This window comes from Abrus precatorius, unplaced genomic scaffold, assembly GCF_003935025.1.
Source record: "Abrus precatorius isolate BTA unplaced genomic scaffold, Abrus_2018 Scaffold10, whole genome shotgun sequence".
Classification (NCBI taxonomy): Eukaryota; Viridiplantae; Streptophyta; class Magnoliopsida; order Fabales; family Fabaceae; genus Abrus; species Abrus precatorius.
Window position 1 is genome coordinate 4,648,177 of NW_020874292.1, and position 18,845 is coordinate 4,667,021.

At 33.7% G+C, this 18,845-nt stretch overlaps 1 protein-coding gene across 1 annotated transcript; it reads right to left on the bottom strand.

Annotated features, from left to right (window-relative positions):
- Positions 1-4,878: 4,878 nt before the first annotated feature.
- Positions 4,879-17,672, bottom strand: LOC113864580 (probable manganese-transporting ATPase PDR2). Its single transcript, XM_027498467.1, has 21 exons — positions 17,225-17,672; positions 17,028-17,120; positions 14,237-14,439; positions 13,876-13,948; positions 13,602-13,774; positions 13,336-13,507; positions 12,805-12,909; positions 12,597-12,707; positions 12,417-12,503; positions 12,144-12,326; positions 11,974-12,024; positions 11,768-11,893; positions 11,364-11,443; positions 10,852-10,960; positions 9,257-9,385; positions 8,772-8,837; positions 8,604-8,675; positions 7,504-7,655; positions 7,110-7,221; positions 6,912-7,028; positions 4,879-6,342 (listed from the first exon to the last, which is right to left on the bottom strand). Exons 1-21 carry the CDS (start codon positions 17,471-17,473, stop codon positions 5,236-5,238), a joined length of 3,570 nt encoding a protein of 1,189 aa, XP_027354268.1. The 5' UTR covers positions 17,474-17,672; the 3' UTR covers positions 4,879-5,235.
- Between the last annotated feature and the right edge of the window lie 1,173 nt (positions 17,673-18,845).

Below are 18,845 nucleotides of genomic sequence, written 5' to 3' on the forward strand. Positions count from 1 at the left end.
AATCAATTGTCAATAAATTGTACGAAAGTAATTTGATACTAATAAACAATTAAACGTCAAAGTTTGGTATGTAAATAAAATGAAAAACAAACTTCATAAAAAAACCTACATAAACTCTAGTATAAAAGAAACATGAAGTCTAGGAAAAAAGTGGTTATTACTACTGGAGATACTGAAGTATGACAAATAATTGAGACTCTATAATCACAAAATGAAATTGTAGGGCCTCCCTGATAGCGTCTTGATCTGCTACCAAGTGATCAAGATGCTCATACATGTTATCCAAATGTAACTCCATCTACTAAAATCGCTAATGAATGTCAAGCAAGACCTGGTACTACCTTGCACCCTCCATAGAATGGTCTTCTTGGTCTTCCACTTGATGTTGTGGTGGGGATCGATGATCTCCACCTACTGTTTACTAAATTAATCTAGAGACCTGTTGTCTCAGGTCTTGGCTAAAACTGACACATGTTCTCTTAGTCATCTGTATAAATAAAAGCATTATCAAATTTTAGTGTATATCATTTAAGCATGTTATGCATAATTGATGCACAAGTTGCTCATTGCTAGATATATTGTTCTAATTTTTGTGCTAAGCAGACCTATGTTCATAACTTACACAGTCGTGCTTAATAACTTAGAATCCTAATTCCCAAATTTAACATGAACATGACTGTGCTAAACCAATACACAAGTTGTACCCGATAACCAAAACTCAAAAAATAACAAAAAATTTCAGTCTTTAAGACCTAATAATGCATTATGTTGGGTTTCAAACCATCTTAACAATATATTCTCAAGTATAAAAAAAAATACGTTCAAAATTTTTAATAAATAAAACAAATCTATCAGTGATATAACTATAACAACTCTTAGCCATTTATGCAAATACTTAACTATTTATGCAATTGAGAAAAATATATTATAGGAAAAAAAAAACTTCTTCTCAATGAATATTTATACAAAGGTGTTTAATAAAATACACAACGTTTGGACAATTTAATTTATATGTTAGGATAAAAACGACTTATATTTTGAACTTCATTAAGCATGTCTCATGTTTATTAATAGCATGATCTTGCTACTTTGGAAATCTCACATTCAAGGAAGGAGTTATGTATTAGACTTAATTTACACTAGACTTGTACTCAACCTTAGCATATAGTATGCTCGAGTGTAAGTTGATCAGACTTGATGTGATTTATATATAAATTGTAGGTTTAATTATGTTTTTGGTTTTATAAATATTAAATATTTTGTAATAAGTCTTTATAAAATTTTTTGTTAAAGTTCATAAAAAATTAAAAAGTTAGAATTTAGTTCTTGTTGTTAACTCTTTTTTATTAAGTACTAAACTAGCTGACTCTAGTATTGAATAACACGTCATTTAATTTAATAATATTTTATTATTTTAAAATAATATTTACAAATAAGTCTCTAGTTATATTTTTATATTTACTAATATGTCTCTTTCTCTTTTCTCTTTTTGGCTCTTCCACCCTACCTCCTCTCCCTTCCCCTTTTCATGCTAACCACCCCACTCTAACCCCTTCCCTTCCTCTTCCCACTCCCCCACCTCTACCTTGCTTCTTCACCCCACACTCACACCTCTTCTTTTCCTTCTTGCACCCCAACTCCTCCCTCACTCCTTACCTTTCCTTAACCCCACTCCTTTCCCCACCTTCAACTTCACATTCTCCTGCAACCCTAACTCCTCTTCTCCCATTGCCCTTCTCCTTCTTCAATCTCACACATTTCCAACCTTCAACTCCACATTTTCCTACAATCCAACCCCACACTTTCTTTCACCTTGTTCTTCACTTTTCTATTTCACGCACTCCAACTTCTTTCTTCCCAACTCCACCTCTTATCCTTACTTTCAATCTCACACTCTCTTCTATCCTAGTCCTAACCCTCTCACACCCTCCTCTATTTGTGGATTTTGATTTATTTTTTTTCTTCTACATAGGAGGTACATAGTGAAGTTATTGTAAAAAAGAAGATGATAAAGTTAGTTTTATTTTTCTTAGTTTGTATTTTTGAATCTAAGAATTCCATTAATTTGTAATGACCCCACAACATTTGTCTATTGTTTGCTATTCGTGAACCTCTTTATATTTTCAATTCATATAAGATTTTGAATGAGGGGTGGGGGAGAGTGTGGGTGGGTAGCAAAAAAGGGAAAAGGAAAGGGGAAGGGGTGTTGGAGTGTGAGGTGGGCATTGGAAAAGTGTTGATGTGAATAACAAGAAAGGAGAAAGAGAAGAAGATAGATCTTTCTGCAAATATTAAAAATATAACTAGAAATTTACTTGTAATTATTAATTTTAAATAATAAAATATTATTAAATTAAATGACGTGATATATTACGTGAAAGTGTTGAGCTGACTTTCCATCTTAGTACTTAATATAAGGGAGTTGACAACAAAGATTAAATCTTAATTTCTTAATTTTTTTGGAACTAAATTCTAATAAAAAAACTTATAAAGACTTATCATAAAATGTTTAATATTATAGAGATTAAAAATATAATTAAATTTAAATTATAATTTATTTTTCTTTAGTAAAATATATGTTAAATATAATTAGGATATATTTTATTTTAAAAAATATAACTTTCTTAAAGATATTTTTTATTTTAAATAAAAAAATTTATATATAAAAAGCTTTTTTTATTTAAATAATATAATTTTAAAAAAAATTTAAAACAAAATTTATTTAAAACTAATTTCCCGCCATGTTAACACTAATATTGACCGTGTATGAATGATAATATTTTTTATTATTATTTAATAAACTGTCGATACAAATTTATAGTTTGACACGTGTCATGTATCACAATAGTATCGTAACAGAAGATGATAAATGTATCAGGACTATCGTGCATAAGTGGACGATACTATTGTTATAGTAACTTTTTTAATCGAAGGAAAGAGGAAAGGTTGCAGAAGAGAGAGTGAAGAGGAAGGGTGGTGGAGACGGAGGCAAGAGATAGAAACAGAGAAACTATAACTGAACTAAACCTGGGCAAATAATGAGGAGGAACAGTGCTTCCCATAGAAATCCAAAAACAGAGCTGTGTTTAGCAATGCGTGTGGGTGGTGGTGGCATATTCGGTCCTATGCTTAGCCATTTGATCCAAAATTATTGACAGCTATCTTAAAATGTAAGATTTAGCACGAATTATAAAACAATAGTCGTAATGCATTTTGACCATCAATACTGTTATCATCATCTTCTATCTAATATTATGCATAACTGATTGACATAAAAAAAAATATATTAAATAAAAAATTAATTTTAAATAAATCTTATTTTGAGAATTAATTTTTAAAATTGTATTATTTAAAAAAAAAACTATATATGAAAACTTAATCCTGGAGCCCACGGGCACCTAGGCATTCACCAGATAAGCATTGAAATTTCTGACACCTACGAGTGCTGGGACATACATCGAGGTACCTTTTTCTTTAATCCTAGCATTAAAGCGTTGAATAAACCAACATTTAGGAGTTAGAGTTTTAAAAAAGATTTAAAAATAGATGCAGTTATTTAAATTTTATTTCAATGACCTATAATGATTTAGACTTATACTATGATGTGTATGTATGTTTTTTAAAATTACAAAATTTTAATATATAACATAATATGAATGACCAAATTTTTTGTTGTGAAGAGGGGAAACCTAAGCAGCTTGAACCTTCGGATCGGGTCCCTACGGGTCTATTTGTGAAAAATGATATATATTAGCATATCCCAAAAACAGTGTCATACCCACTCATAATGCCAACCAACCAACTATTACCCCACAAACACCAAACGATGTTTATTTCAACAAAGAAACATGTGACTAAATTTGGGATTAGCCACTCAACACTCAGAAAAAATTAATGGTAGTTTTATTTTTTCACTTTATCCATTACTTTACTTTAGAAATCAGATCTTTATAATTCTTTTAACATGGGTGTATATTATTTTACTATCAATTTTTATAACTTACGCAATATTACACAGCAATTAAATATTTTTATATAATTTAATGTATTAATATTATTAAATATTATAAATTTTTAATAAAAAATATTATTTATATTCTTATTTTAATGTTAGATAAATTTTTAAAATGATTTATTTCTATATTAATACACATCATCTTTCTGAGCTTTTTTTAGTTTGAGTCCAGCTTTCTCTAGCAGAGTTGTGTTCTTTGGTTCGATTAGGAAAGGTCGCACAAGTTAACCTAGAAAACCACAATATATTAAAAAAATAACGAAATCAAACGAAAGACTTTTCTAGGTGGAGTTCAATTTAAAATATAGGACCCTTGAACATCTATTTCCTCCTATCAATCAAAATGACGTCAACTTCCATAATAGTTTCAAACTTTACATCATTAACTCATTTATAGCCTGTCACATTTGGACTTTTCAGCACAAAATCGTACCCTACCTAACATTTTTACACACGTTACTTCTATTCAATATTGTTCGTACAATTATTTTATAAGCTATCAGTAATCATCTTTAACTGCCCTACATGTTTGACAAAAATATTAACATTATAGTAAAAAAAAATTAATCAGAATTCCATTCCAAATCCTCTTAACCCATACCATGTCACAATTTCCAGCCAAATAAAATTTTCCATAAAAGAAATACCTCTACGTATTACAGCTCTTCACTTTTACATAATTTGTAACTTGAACTGACAAATTGTAATAGCACTACTTCATGATTTCAAAGGAAGCGGTCTCTTGCTGCTTTAATGTTACGATTTTTACTTGTTAGAATTCAGAAGTTTCTGCCGTTTTCACGTAGCATAATCAGATTACACACGGCTGCTCAGATTACCCACGTAGCATAATCAGATTACATAAACGCATTCATAATGTAATGCAGCTTTTATTTTTTCTAGTTTACGGGCAATGAGGTTGAGTATAATGAATCGTAACATTTAAATAATTAAAAGAAAAAAAACTCCTGTACTAACAAAAATATCTCAGATATTTGGGAGGGCACGTGTTCTAAAATTCATACCTTTCTCCCAAAAATGATTTGACATCGATAAATTCCCCATACATCAATGGGAAAAAGAAAAGACAATAACCTACTCATCATGCCATGTATCTCTGCTAATTGGTTCACAAGCTGAAAGCCATATGTCCCGTCTGACCCAGTCATTACTGCATTTCCCATCGCCAGTCTTTTTCTTCGCTACATCTCTTCAACTACTTAGACCTGTTTCTTCTTCTCTAAATTAGATACAGCATGTCTTTGTCGCTTCTTCCAAGCTGGGATCTTACCAGGGAAGGCCCACCTCAACAGTCTCTCCCACAAGTAGCATACCACAAACATCAGAAACGCCCAAATCAGTAGTTTATCCCTTAATCCCACTGGCAAAGGCACCAACTTCAACCAGTCATTCAAGTCCCTGAAGAGATCAGATGTAATCACATTGAAGAAACCAACAGCAGCAACAAGCGCATACAGGAATGGCTTGTTTTCAGGAATGCTCTGGTTGAAGGGGTGGCCCATATAGTTCACTGCGAATGTGGCCACCTGAAGCATCATGCTCACCATATAGGAAACAGTATTCACCAGGTTGGGATGAAAATCTGCATCAGGTTCAATGCATTCATCTGGCATGTATTTTTCAGCTTCTTTCACAGACGAAATCAGAAAAAACAGGTGAATAGAAAATTGTCCCAAGAGGGAAAGAAAAACATAAGCACAGAAGATGTTGGGGTGAGGCCGTTCAGCTGAAAGAGTAGGAATAGGCCGGGCATGTGAGATAAAGAGGAAAAACGCAGCAGTGAAGACACCACTTATTGTGGCTTGTACATCACCTAGCTTGACACCATCCAGATACATAACACTCAACACATATGCAGTAGCAAGACAGTTGAGGCCCAAAATTTTAAACATCTGTAGAGTTGTCACTAGGGTACTACGACCTTGACGAATTATGTCAGTAGTAGGAGCAACAGATGCATGCTTAGCAGTGAATGGAGATGCCATTGAGGCATCACCAAGCTTGACAACAGGTGCACGACCATCTCCTTCCTCATTAAGCTCATCGATCATCTTCTTAAGCTTCTGCTGTTGCATCTCAACAGCTGATCGATGACGGTTAACAGATGAGTGGCTAGTTGAATTTAATTTTGAAGAAACTTTGGCTTTTGAAGTGCCTTCTCCAACAGTCTTTGCAGATGTGTCCAGTGCAGGCTTAGGTTTCTTTTGCTTGGCAGACTTCGAAGCTTCTTCCCCAGATGAATCTGAAGAGGAGTTTCCACTTTGAGTAGGAGGCAATGCATTCAGAAGAGCGACTCCTACATGGGCCTAAATCAGAGAAGTTAGCCTTCAGTTCTGCAGCCCTTTTACATGCATAGGATACTAAACACCTCCAAAAGAATGCTAATTTATGATACAAGACTAACAACATCACAGATTCAATAATGTTAATTTGTGATCAGTCTCAACATCATAACTATCGTTACTCAACCCAATCTACTGCTGTTACTTTTCATTTTCTATATTTTCTGTCATCTTTTACTCTCATTTTAGCTTTTTCTTTATGAGCCAACCTGGCTCAATCGACCAGGTTCATGCATTGAGCCAGGTTAGCAATTTCCAGGCTCAAAAAAGACGAACCTGATTAAGTTGGCTCACTTTTGAGCTCAATTGATGAAAACCTTTGGGAGCCAAATGACCTATTTTGACACCTCTCTCCTTCAAATGTGAGTAAATAACTGTACTAGTAAGGTTCCTTAATATTGTGGCATTTTAGCAGGCATGGAGGTGGGGTAATTTTACACACTCAAATCTTTTATTTTAGGTCGATGATTGTTTAGTTTAATGTTCAGGAAAACAAAAAACAGTTCTACTGATTATTACCAAATACACATTACCTGCTTCAAAGCTCCAACATCATTGGTCCCATCCCCACACATCAAAGTTACCCGTCCCACTGTTTTGAAAGTGGTCATGATAAGTTCCTTTTGCTCTGGAGCAACTCTAGCAAAGACCTGATACAAATAGACTTGTCATTGATGAAAGCAGACCAAAACCCCAGTTATAATGTTAAGCCATTGAGCATAGATCAGAACCTTCACATGAGGAATGACTAGAAGATGAGCCGATGTCTGTTGCAACATCTCAATGCAATCACCTCCAACACACAGATCATAAGTTTCTGATAGAGATTCAACCTCTTTCTCACTGAAACCAATTATACCCATGAGTCTAAAATATTAAAAAATGAACAAGGAAATTAACAGACAACAGAAGAGAAGAGTCTGGAAGCACTGGGGAGTAAACACTTCAGCTTAACCATTTTAGCAGAGCAAGAAAAATACCTGTCAGAGAACATAATAAAATGCACTAAGAATGCAAATAAGGAAATCTTACATTAGACAACTACTTGTCAAAGCTTAAAAGACAGTATACAACTAATTATATGCAATAGATAGTGCAATCAGGACAAAAAATCGTTAAAACTACCTGTAGCGAATGTTTTCAGTCTCGTCAGGGGACATCCAATTATATCCCCCACCATCCCGTGCTGGGCCAAGGATCAATGTAGGTTTTGATATAATATGAACTTGGCTAGCAACATGGCAAGCTGTCAAAGCTTGGTCACCAGTAATCATCACCTATCAATTTAGTGGACAATGCTTGTCAGTTACTTCTAACTAGTTAGTTAAAGGATCCCAAAACCCTCCATCCCCGTCCCCACATCCACCCAATAAAAAGAGGAGGTAGGCAAGCTGGTTAACAATTAACATGAATCAAAAGAATACACAAGGTTAGATACTGCATACCAAACCTTTCAAAATTAAAAAGCAGCAGGCACACTAACCCAAATATACCCCAAAAGATTGATCAGTAGGAAACTCATTATGTAGCCAAATGTTCTTTATCGAAGTTAACGAACTCCAATGATAAAACTTCATAATGACACTTCAAAGATGAAAATACTTTTCTCCAACAGATTACAATTTGTAAGGCAAAAATCTTAATAAAGTTATGTTGATCCAAGGTTCTTGAACAACAGCAACAATAACCAAGATTAGTTCCTATTCAAGGGTCAGCTAAAGTTTGTGAATCCCCATGTACCAAATCCTTATTAAGAGTCAACTAACATGTCTTTTTTAGTAGCAGCAAGTAAAAATTGAACAAGCTACAATCCAAAATATAATTGCGACTACCTTAACTCCAACCTTCTACCTAGTGATCTCATATCTAATCTTATGACTCTCATCCATCCTAAATGCTCATGTATTATGGGATATTTCTTTTATGATATCTACCTCGCATTCATGCTTACCAAGCCTGATTCATGCTAAGCTCTGAAGTGCTTGAACATATACTAATATTAATCCAACATGCTTCTAATACCATGAAACAAAATAGCAAATTTTCAACAAAAATTTAAAGTACTCTTAGAAATAAGCTTAATTTTACACCTTAAGTAGGAAAGACACATTAAGTTCATTTCCACCTAGAGGCTGTAAATTTTTTTATTTAAGAAAAATTCTTCGGTAATAAGAAATGTACTCTTGTTTTCTTGCAAGAGAGATCAATTTGAATGCCACACTTACCAAGTCATGGGAGGATCCTTTCAATTCAGATAAAACACTGGCTGAATCAGATCTTATGGGACAATTAAATACCTGAAAATAACACAAAACAATACCAACTTTTAGTATCAAAGAAGAGGAAAAACGTCTAGAATTAACTCAGATTGTACTAAGAAGTTGATTAATTACCACAAAACCTGCAAAAGTAAGTCCACTCTCCACTATATCCCTATCCAAGCTTCTAGCTTCACTCACCTTCAAGCATTTAACAGATAATAACCAACAAAACAAACAAGAAAATGTTCAAAGTAACTAATAATGTGATAAATGGTAGAGTAGGAAGGAAACCAAGCATTCTTCATGAGCAAAAGAGGGAGGAAAATGCAGTTATCTCCGTCTCTCAATCACACATAAAGATAGGATTCAAATTCGTTGAAATAATACAAAAGGGAAAATTAATTCGAATGTCAAAAGAATTACATAAATAAATGTCAAGAGAAATTACAGCCAGTATATAAACATGTTGAACATGTTTCCAAAGAACAATCCACTTTTTAATAACTAAAATGATAAGGCAGGAAACTTCAACAAATATTCTTGTTCTCAAGTACACAACTGAATATATGGTAGAGGCAGGTACATGAAACACAATGTAAGACCTATAATATTCTTACCGTCATGTCAGAAAGAGACTTGTAAGCCAGAGCAAGAACCCGAGACCCCTGGCGTGTATATTTTTTGTATGTCTCAACATATGATTGTGGTATTTCAATGAGCCTATCTTGTATAATTTCTGGGGCACCCTGAAATAAAAGGTCATAAGTTTTTAAGAGGGAATCAATAAAGGAAAATAACAGTAACTCTCAAGTCGCCGAGTTTAAAAGCTTTTCTAAAACATAGGAAATGCATGTGTAACATGCACCGCGGATTAACAAAACAAAAAACGAAAAAAATACAAAATATTGAAGAAAGCTCTTAGAAACCAGTCCACTCACAAACATTTTATTGCAGAATGTAGTATCAAAGAAAGCTCTTGTAAAATTGAAAAAAAAAATGTACATGTCACCCAACATTCATAGAACCAACTACCAAATCCCAGTACCATAAACACCAAGTAAATTAAAAATAACCGGCATTATAACAATTACTATTTCCCAATACCTTCACAAATCAACAGTTGCCATATACATGTATGCAACTTTTTTGTATGAGCATGACATGAGGAAATTAGACAAATGGAAAATTTTCATTACTGACATAGGGAACACTTTAATTTTTAAATATATAAAAATGCAAAATACATTTCATACATACAATTCAATAAAAAAAACGAAAGACACATCCGATAGACATTAACATATCCAATACAATTTTAGTTTTGTAGGCCCTAATTTTTGAAAGATAATTTCTTCTTTATTTTATTGTATGGAAGAAAATTCAATGGATTTCATTTTACATTTAATGTCCTGATGCATTTCCCAAAGATTAAAAAATTGAGAAGCAGTAATCCATATATAATAAAAATGCATAAATAATTATGAGTGCAAGGAAGAACTAATCTTAACCATTTAACCTTTACTTGGATTCTCAAAATTAGCCCTCACACCTCTCACTTGATACATCCCCCCAACACAAGAAAGATATTCCTTCAGATTCCCATGGCAAAGAAGAGCCAACGCAAAAAAAATGGTAAAGCTCTTAAAGAAATCAAATGGTGTTCAACATAAACAATCAGCATTTCAGAGATAATTGATAATTACAAGATATATTTGAAGTTAATAAAAAATATTATAGGGACAAATTCTTTCATGATTAGTTGACCTGTGTGGCTATTTTACCTGGTCAACTTTCCTTTCTCCCAACCTCAGACTTATATTATTGGCCATTTCACAACCCCCCAAAACAAAAGATACCAGAGTGTTACACTTTGGCAGTCTAAATCCTCAATTCTTAGTTTCATTGATTATAGGGACAAATTCTTTCATGATTAGTTGACCTGTGTGACTATTTTACCTGGTCAACTTTCCTTTCTCCCAACCTCAGACTTATATTATTGGCCATTTCACAACCCCCCAAAACAAAAGATACCAGAGTGTTACACTTTGGCAGTCTAAATCCTCAATTCTTAGTTTCATTGATTAAACCACAAGTACATCATACCAAAAAACAAAGTGATTATATTAAGATTATAAACAAGCAACTTAAACAAGTAACAGGCATGTATCCAAAACCTAATATTTCTAAACAATACAACGAGCAACCAACAAACCTTCACAAAGGCTAAAAATTCCTCCTGAATGCGAACAACAACTGCCATTCGTTTTAAATGAGATGCAAAATGGTACCGGTGAACAATTTGGACAGGATGGCCATTTCCCCTGAAATTTGATAACTAACCAGGATAAAATAAAAGATGACAAAGAAAGAGCTGTAAACAGTATAAAAGAGATGAGAATAATAATCAGGAAAGGAAAAAGAACAAGATTGAAGCATTCAACCCACAAACATCATTTATTACAGATAATAACACATCCCCAAAAGTCAAATATTCTCTGCTTTCTTAATCAGCATATTTCCTTGCTCTAGCTACAGGAACACCAACCAATTTGTGAACCATGACTAGCAACAATCAAATTAAAGGAGCCCAAATATCAAAATATCCACGGCATGTAATATCTGACATTGCACATGAATTAAGAAGAAAATTAATTTGTTGGCAGCATAAATAGAAAATAAACACAGAATTACGATATTTAAATAAGGAGCAACGGATTCAATTACTTTTTTGGAACAGCTTTCTCATCAGATTTATAACTCCAATCAATTCCCTTAAGTGCAGCCTTCTCAAGAGGATCACCAACCTGGGGATATTAAGGAATTTATATAAGTATTAACAAACAATAGCAAAGATAAAAGGAGAAAACATGCAAAGTCCTTCCAGCTCTAAAGTCAAAATACAAAGGCCTACTGCTCATGCTTAATAAGTATAAAGCATGAAAAGATCTCTTTCACAAATCCAAAGTCTAGAAAAAGAAAAAATATATATTTTAAAAGACTTTAGTAGGGGAAAAATACAAGGTTTTAAGAAAAATATCAAACTGTGACAATACTTCATTCAGTTCAAACACTATAACAAGGTCTAAAAACTAAGACTGAATCAACCACAGGCAGATAGAGAGGCTTACCAGCTTATTCTCAACAAATACCAATGCATGGCAAGAAGCCAGGATTTCTACTGTTCGCACAGGCACTCTGCTCATATCAGAGTCCAAATCTGTAGTTCCATTCAATCCAACAACTCCAGAAAATTCCTATGAAGTGAGAATTAAAGTTACACCACAAAATATGGTTTAAAATGATAAATCAATATTGTGGTCTATTATGGACATACCATGTCATCAGATGTAAGTGTCCCAGTCTTGTCAAAACAGCATATATCAACCTGTAGGGCAAGATATGTACAAGAAACTAAATAAAAACCAGTGCCATACCATTACCACCTTTATCTAACAAACTAAAGGATAAACAAGAGCAAAAGCATAGTAGCAGGCCTCCACATACCTTCCCAGCAAATGGTATTCGAAAAGGTTCAGTGCAAAAAATCCCACGTCGTGCCAGCGCAATCAGAGAAGTATTAACAGCTATTGATAATTCCATTGGTAACTCAGGAGGTATCACAGAAGTAACAATAAGTGAACAACTTAGTATAAGTTTATACTTGCTCCTTGACGGATCTTCTAGCCCCTACAGCAAACATAAACAACTTACCAAGTCATACCACAATTTATCATTAAGACTAAACCATATCAATACTCATCTGTAGGGAAGAATTACCTTAACAAGTACATAACCAGCAGCAATAAGAGCAAATACAACCAAGAATAAAATGAACAGTCCACTTTCCCAGCTATTAGCAGTCACCTAAAATATGTCAATCCAAAAAGCAGTATAAAAAAAATCATCAAAATGACATTGAAATCGCAGGCACAGGCCTAATAGTCTATATCACTTTACCCTTTCTGTAGAGAATAAGATTGTTCGCATTAACTTTCCTTGACTTGTTTCAAACCCCGTCCTCATGACAACAGCCAAGCAGCCACCATCAGGTGTTTTTAGAGGAAAACTCTGACTCCAACAAGATTGTTACAAACAAAAAAGATAAGAAGCATGAACACTAGTTCAGCATTAGATGATAATATATAATTTCTCAGCCAAAAAAAACCTTATCTGGAGTGTGCTGCAATATTTTAGTTCCACCAAATAAAACATGGTTCTTATCTCGCTTTGCTGACAACTTCTCTTCCATCCCCCTACCCGCAATTGAAACCTGAAAGGATAGTCATATCTGAATAAGATTTGTGCTTGTGCAAGACAACATGATATACAAAAAGTTATAGTCCCCATAGCCTTTTAAGAGATGCACTTAGATAAACCACCCCACCATAAGATTAAATATGTCCCACTCCAACCTTATTTATTTTTCATGGGAAAAAGGGGCCAAAGAAAATAATGAATTCACATGATTACCTACATAATTACATAAACGAGTGAACATGGACATGCACAAAGCCACAAACATTTAAAATTTAGGATAGAACAAATTGAAATCAGTACTAAATGTTCTGTATAAATGATACCGCCAATCATCAATAAAGTAGGCACAGTAAATAAAGATGGGAGACAACATAGTGTATCAGTCATCCAGCACTGATCAGACAAGTATATTAGCAAGTAGTTCAGAGAAGAGAAACACCTTCCATTGAGGAGTAGACTCGCCTGTGAGAATAGCTTCATTCACAATCACACTTCCAGCCAATAGAAGCATGTCTGCTGGTACAGATTTCTCCTCTCCATTCTGACCAGAAGAGCGGCCTATGGAGACAACATCCCCAGGCAAAAGGTCTGTACCAGAGAGTTTTACCCACCTATAATCCATACCAATATAATATGCATGCAAGTATTAAAATTGTACTCCATTAAACCCAAATATGAGAGCTCATTAACAATGAGATGACATACTTGCCACAGCGATGTACCATTAGAATCTGACTATCAACTCTAACACGTCTTAACTCAGTTAGTGTTTTCAACCGACTTTTTGCCATGGTTGACTCAAACATGAACAGCATAAATAGAGTAAACAAACTGTAATACCAATATTCATCCAAACACCAGAGACCCACACAGAAAACCTGATCATAATATAAGCAAGAACCAGTCATGAGTAAGCATGAAGACTGAAGTCCAAAGAGAGAGACATAGAGAGAATTGAATAAGATAAAAGAAAGAATACCTGAAATACAAAAAAAGGCTCCATGCAGTGCTCTTTCATCAATTTCTGAAATGTTGGCTGAGGATAATCAAATCTAGAAGATAAACAAGCAGAACATAAGAGAGCAAAACTAAAATAACATAATGCTCATAGATCAAATGAAAAGATACACGTCTGTTTGGCAGAGAGGGAATAAAACAATAATCAACATCAAAATCAAAATAAGGGATTACATTGTAGACACATATAATTCATAAATATTGATGTATAGGAATACAATACCAATTATAAACACATCTACGATATACCACAAAAAATTGTATTCTGAAGGGCAGTAAATTCTTGTGAAAAACAATAACAGTCAAAGAAAATGAAAACCCACACGTTCCGTCCCCATTTCTCAGTAGCAGCAAGAACTTTAGCTTCTGACCCATGGCCACTACTCTTGAGATAATATCCAAAAGTTTCCTTGGTAGGGTAAGGAAGTTTGCAAAAAGTCCCCTTCTCCTTAGAATAGACAAAACATTGCTTTCTAAAATCAAAATAAATCTCTTCTAAATCCACCGCTGATGAAGAACCTGCAGACTGCACAAACACTTAACCATTATAGACCACCAAAGGAAGAGCAGAGCCTACCAAAAGAGGAAGGGGGAGAAATAAAATTGCTCAACAAACACAAACTGTAAAACCAGGAAACAATAATGTAAACAAAGAGGCAGCTGGATTCACAAACCAAACAACATAAAATTAGAAAGCAGAGTTGCCAAGCATACATAGAACATCGCACTCAGAGTGTGGTTTCCTTTTAGATCTTTTGGAAAATATCAAAGGCGTCACAATTATGAATCTTCGCATAATAAGCATAAATAAACAAGAATATGAGATAAAACTCTGTATTACATTTCAAACATAAAATTAAGTGAAGAATAAACACAACATATCTATTTTTCTTTTCCAACCCAAAAAGCCACCCCCTAAAACCACAAATACAACAAAATCTTGAATAAACAAGAAGTCAAGAACAAACACATCATTACCAAAGTTTCCAATATGAAAATACATCGAAATCTACTAAGGAAACCATTTTAAAATGGTTGCTATCTGATCAAAACTTGGTATTTTACTAGAGAAAAGTGCTAACAACACACTTTGTAACACACTTACAAATATAATCTTTATTGTTGCTAAAATTTATTGAAAATAACAAGAATCATGTGGGTTTCACTCCCCATTTAATGTTTCTCAGTCAGATTTGTAATTTTCAATAAATTCCAACTAATGAGTAATAGTGTATTAGAAAGAGTATGTTATGGAGTGTGCCATTGGTACTGTTCTTTATTATAGAATGAACAAGGGAAAACCTCCCCAGAAAACAACTGCAAACTTGCAAAACATAGAGGATTTGCTTGCACCACCCTAACCAAATCCTCTCAAAATAACAAGATGCCTTTCCTCCCCTCTCCTCTATTGTATTTATACATGTGATTTTCTATAACTTCCAACAAAAGAGTGATAGTGTGTTAGAAATAGTGTGTTAGAGAGTGTGTCTGTAGTATTCCTCTTTATTAGAATGAACAGAGGAAAATCTCCCCAGAAAACAATTGCAAAGTTGCAGAACATAGAGGGTTTGGGTTTGCACCTCCCGAACCCAATCCTCTCTCAAAATATAAAGATCCTTTTCCTCTCCTCTCCTCTATTATATTTATACACATAATTTTCAATAAATTCCAACTAATGCGTGATAGTGTCAGTGTTAGTCTTAGAGTGTGTGTCAGTAGTACTCTTCTTTATTAGAATGAACACAGGAAAATCTCCCCAGAAAACAACTGCAAACTTGAAGAACATGGAGGGTTTGCATCTCCCTGACCAAATCCTCTCTCAAAATAACAAGATGCCTTTCTTCTCTTCTCTATTATATTAATACATGTGATTTTCAATAAACTAATGAGTGATAGTGTGTTAGAACTTAGAAATAGAGTGTTTGAGAGTTTGTCTGTAGTACTCCTCTTTGTTATAATGAACATGGGAAAATCACCCCAGAAAACAACTGAGAACATAGAGGGTTTGGGTTTGCACCTCGCTCAAAATAACAAGATGCATTTCCTCTCCGCTATTATATTTATAAATGTGATAACTTCCCCTTTTAAATTACCTCAGGCTGGCTAGCTAATGATTATAACTAACTACTGATTGTAACTAACTGATGGAATTATCTATGAAGATCACTTTATCCAATATAGGAGGGCCGAGGGAGCAACAAAAAATTATCCTTGAAAATTTTGGCTCTCCTCTTCAAACCACAGGTACGTAGTCAATGCATACATTGCATACAGTCAAAGAACTTAGTGTTATTTACTCCTCTCAAAAATTTCTAAATTGGCATATGAAGAAGAATGCTCCAAAATCTCTGAACCATTATAATTGTATTAAACCCGTTAAGTACTACATAATAATATATCAACCACCGCCCCTTCTAAGGCACTTTATACTATAAGCTACCACCTTACCAGAATGTGATAATTTTCCTAAGGTATAATCCATGCAAAAAATACCATCCTCCCCCTAACTCAAAGGATACAAAAAGATAACCAAGGACCTATGCGAGGCAGCTCACCAGCATTTTCTACAAAATATTATTGCATCACCAACAATTCCAAGGAAATAATTCAAGAAAACATATACTACTGTGAACTGTCTAACTTCCGCAGAAATAGACACTCCAGTCCAACCAAAGAAAATAGACACTCCAATAAACAAAGATTAAGAAAAGAAATAGACACTCCAGTCAAACCAAAGAAAATCCCCTTAAATTTAAAGAACAATTCAGTAACATCCTTCAGTGACACCATGCACTTGCTTTCATGAGAGGATCACAACTTGTTAATCTTGAAAGTTCCTATTTTCTTTTAAATCCACATTCTTCAACTCAACCCCACGCCATACCAACATACGTCTTGCGCTAGAAAGGAATAGTGACACAAAGCAATAATACACTTTCTTCCAATTTTCATAATCTTCTCATGTACATATCTAGTTTTTCTACACAAATTGAACTCCTCGAAATTCTGTATCTCAACTCTTATCTATCATTAAAATGAAAGAAAGAACGCAAAAACTCAACCACAGCTCACTTCAACTTCAATTCGATCATTCAAAACATATCAGTTACTTACACTTTTCCGAAAATGAAGAGGCACGACTTCCTTAGAACCCGAGAACTTAGCCGGAGTTATCTTACATGAATCAGCCTGGTGAATATTTTTAACCTGCACACAACCCAAATAAATAATCTGCTAAAATTAAAAACTCTACACTCACCCACCTACCTACCAAAAACCCTCGATGGACACGCACGAATTAATTAATATACCTTGCTATAATGAGCGAAACATTTGAAATCAACGGACCAACCAGTGAAGAGCCAAACGAGGATGTGAAGTGCAAAGAGCGCGCCCAAAACAATAGCGGCATCGACGAAATCGAGGGTAGGAAAAATTACCGAAATCCAAACGGCGTACACTATCGCGAAAGGCCAAACGTCGAGGCGCCATGGCCATTGCTTCTTCCTCAGCAAATCGACTCGGTCGACGACCTTACCCCCAACGTGAAAACTTGACATTGGATCGATTATGAGAGAATGGAAGAGCTAGGGTTAGGGTTCTGATCTCAGATCTGGTGAAAATTATGAGAGCGGCTAGGTTCAACGCGTCGCCACTCGCAACGATTTGGTCTCTGTCTGCGACTCTTCCTAGTTATTGATCAGTGATCACTCCAAGTAACGTAAGGTTCCACTCTTCACTCTGCCTCCACTAAAGCCTAATTACTTAACCCTTTTGCTTTTGCCTTAATTTATTAATCTCTATTATTATCCCGTCAAAAAAATACTATTGCTGTAATAATCTTCGTCATAGTTTCTTTTTATTTAATAGAATCGTTTTTATTTCACTTCTTTCGAGAAAGTGGTGTGTAGGTTTGGAAAGGAAAATGTTTAACGTGTCCATAAGATACATAAATGTGACAAAATATAAGACTTTTTTACTGTGTATCTAAAATTTGTATTTTATTAAAAATTATAATATGCTATAAATATAAATATTAAAATATTAAAATATTAAGTATTTTATTTATCATTTTGTATTACGTTAAAAAAATTAAATATAAAAATAGATATATGTATTTAAAATATTGTTGAAGAATGGAACTCGTTACGAAAAGCCTTACTAACTAGGAACCTTTCAGACAAGGAAAACAAAATTGGAATGAAAAAAGGGTAAAGTAAAAGCAAATGAGTATTCCTAAATATAAAAAAGCAATTCAGTAATTTTAGAATATATTAGTTAGGTAACGTGCGATTCATCCAATATATTTGTGCGCAATATTAAGGATGATTAAGTTATATTTAATAAAATCTTTTCAATATATTTTAATTAATTATGTTTAAAATGTTTATAATGAAACATTAATAAAGAAGGTTGCATAACTTTTTTAGTGTAAATTTAACTCAAACATATTTATAATATTTTAAAATATGATAAAAAAAAAAAAAAAACTTAACAAGTTACCAACATATTTAGACACCAGCACTTTTCATTCATTCTGGGAAGGATTTCACTTTACTACGGAAAAAAAAATAGCATTCCTTATTTTTAAACTTTCTAAGAGATACAGATTGGAAGTAGTACCCATCTTCACAACTATTAAAGAGGGAATCAATTATTTCCTATTTTATGGTGTAACAATTAAGAATATAAAAAACTCATAATTAATTATATATATTTAAAATTTAAAAAATAGTTTATATAAATAAAGAATTAGAATCATAAATTGTAAATTAATTTTGTGTTATTTATATAGAGAAACACAATAAAAGAAGGCACGGAACGAAAGTTTTTTGACATGATCCTCTACCTAGACCTATGAAACCTTCATTTTGTTATCCAGTCATGCATTATTAGTTCAACAACAATATCATCCATCTCATGTTGCTCTTA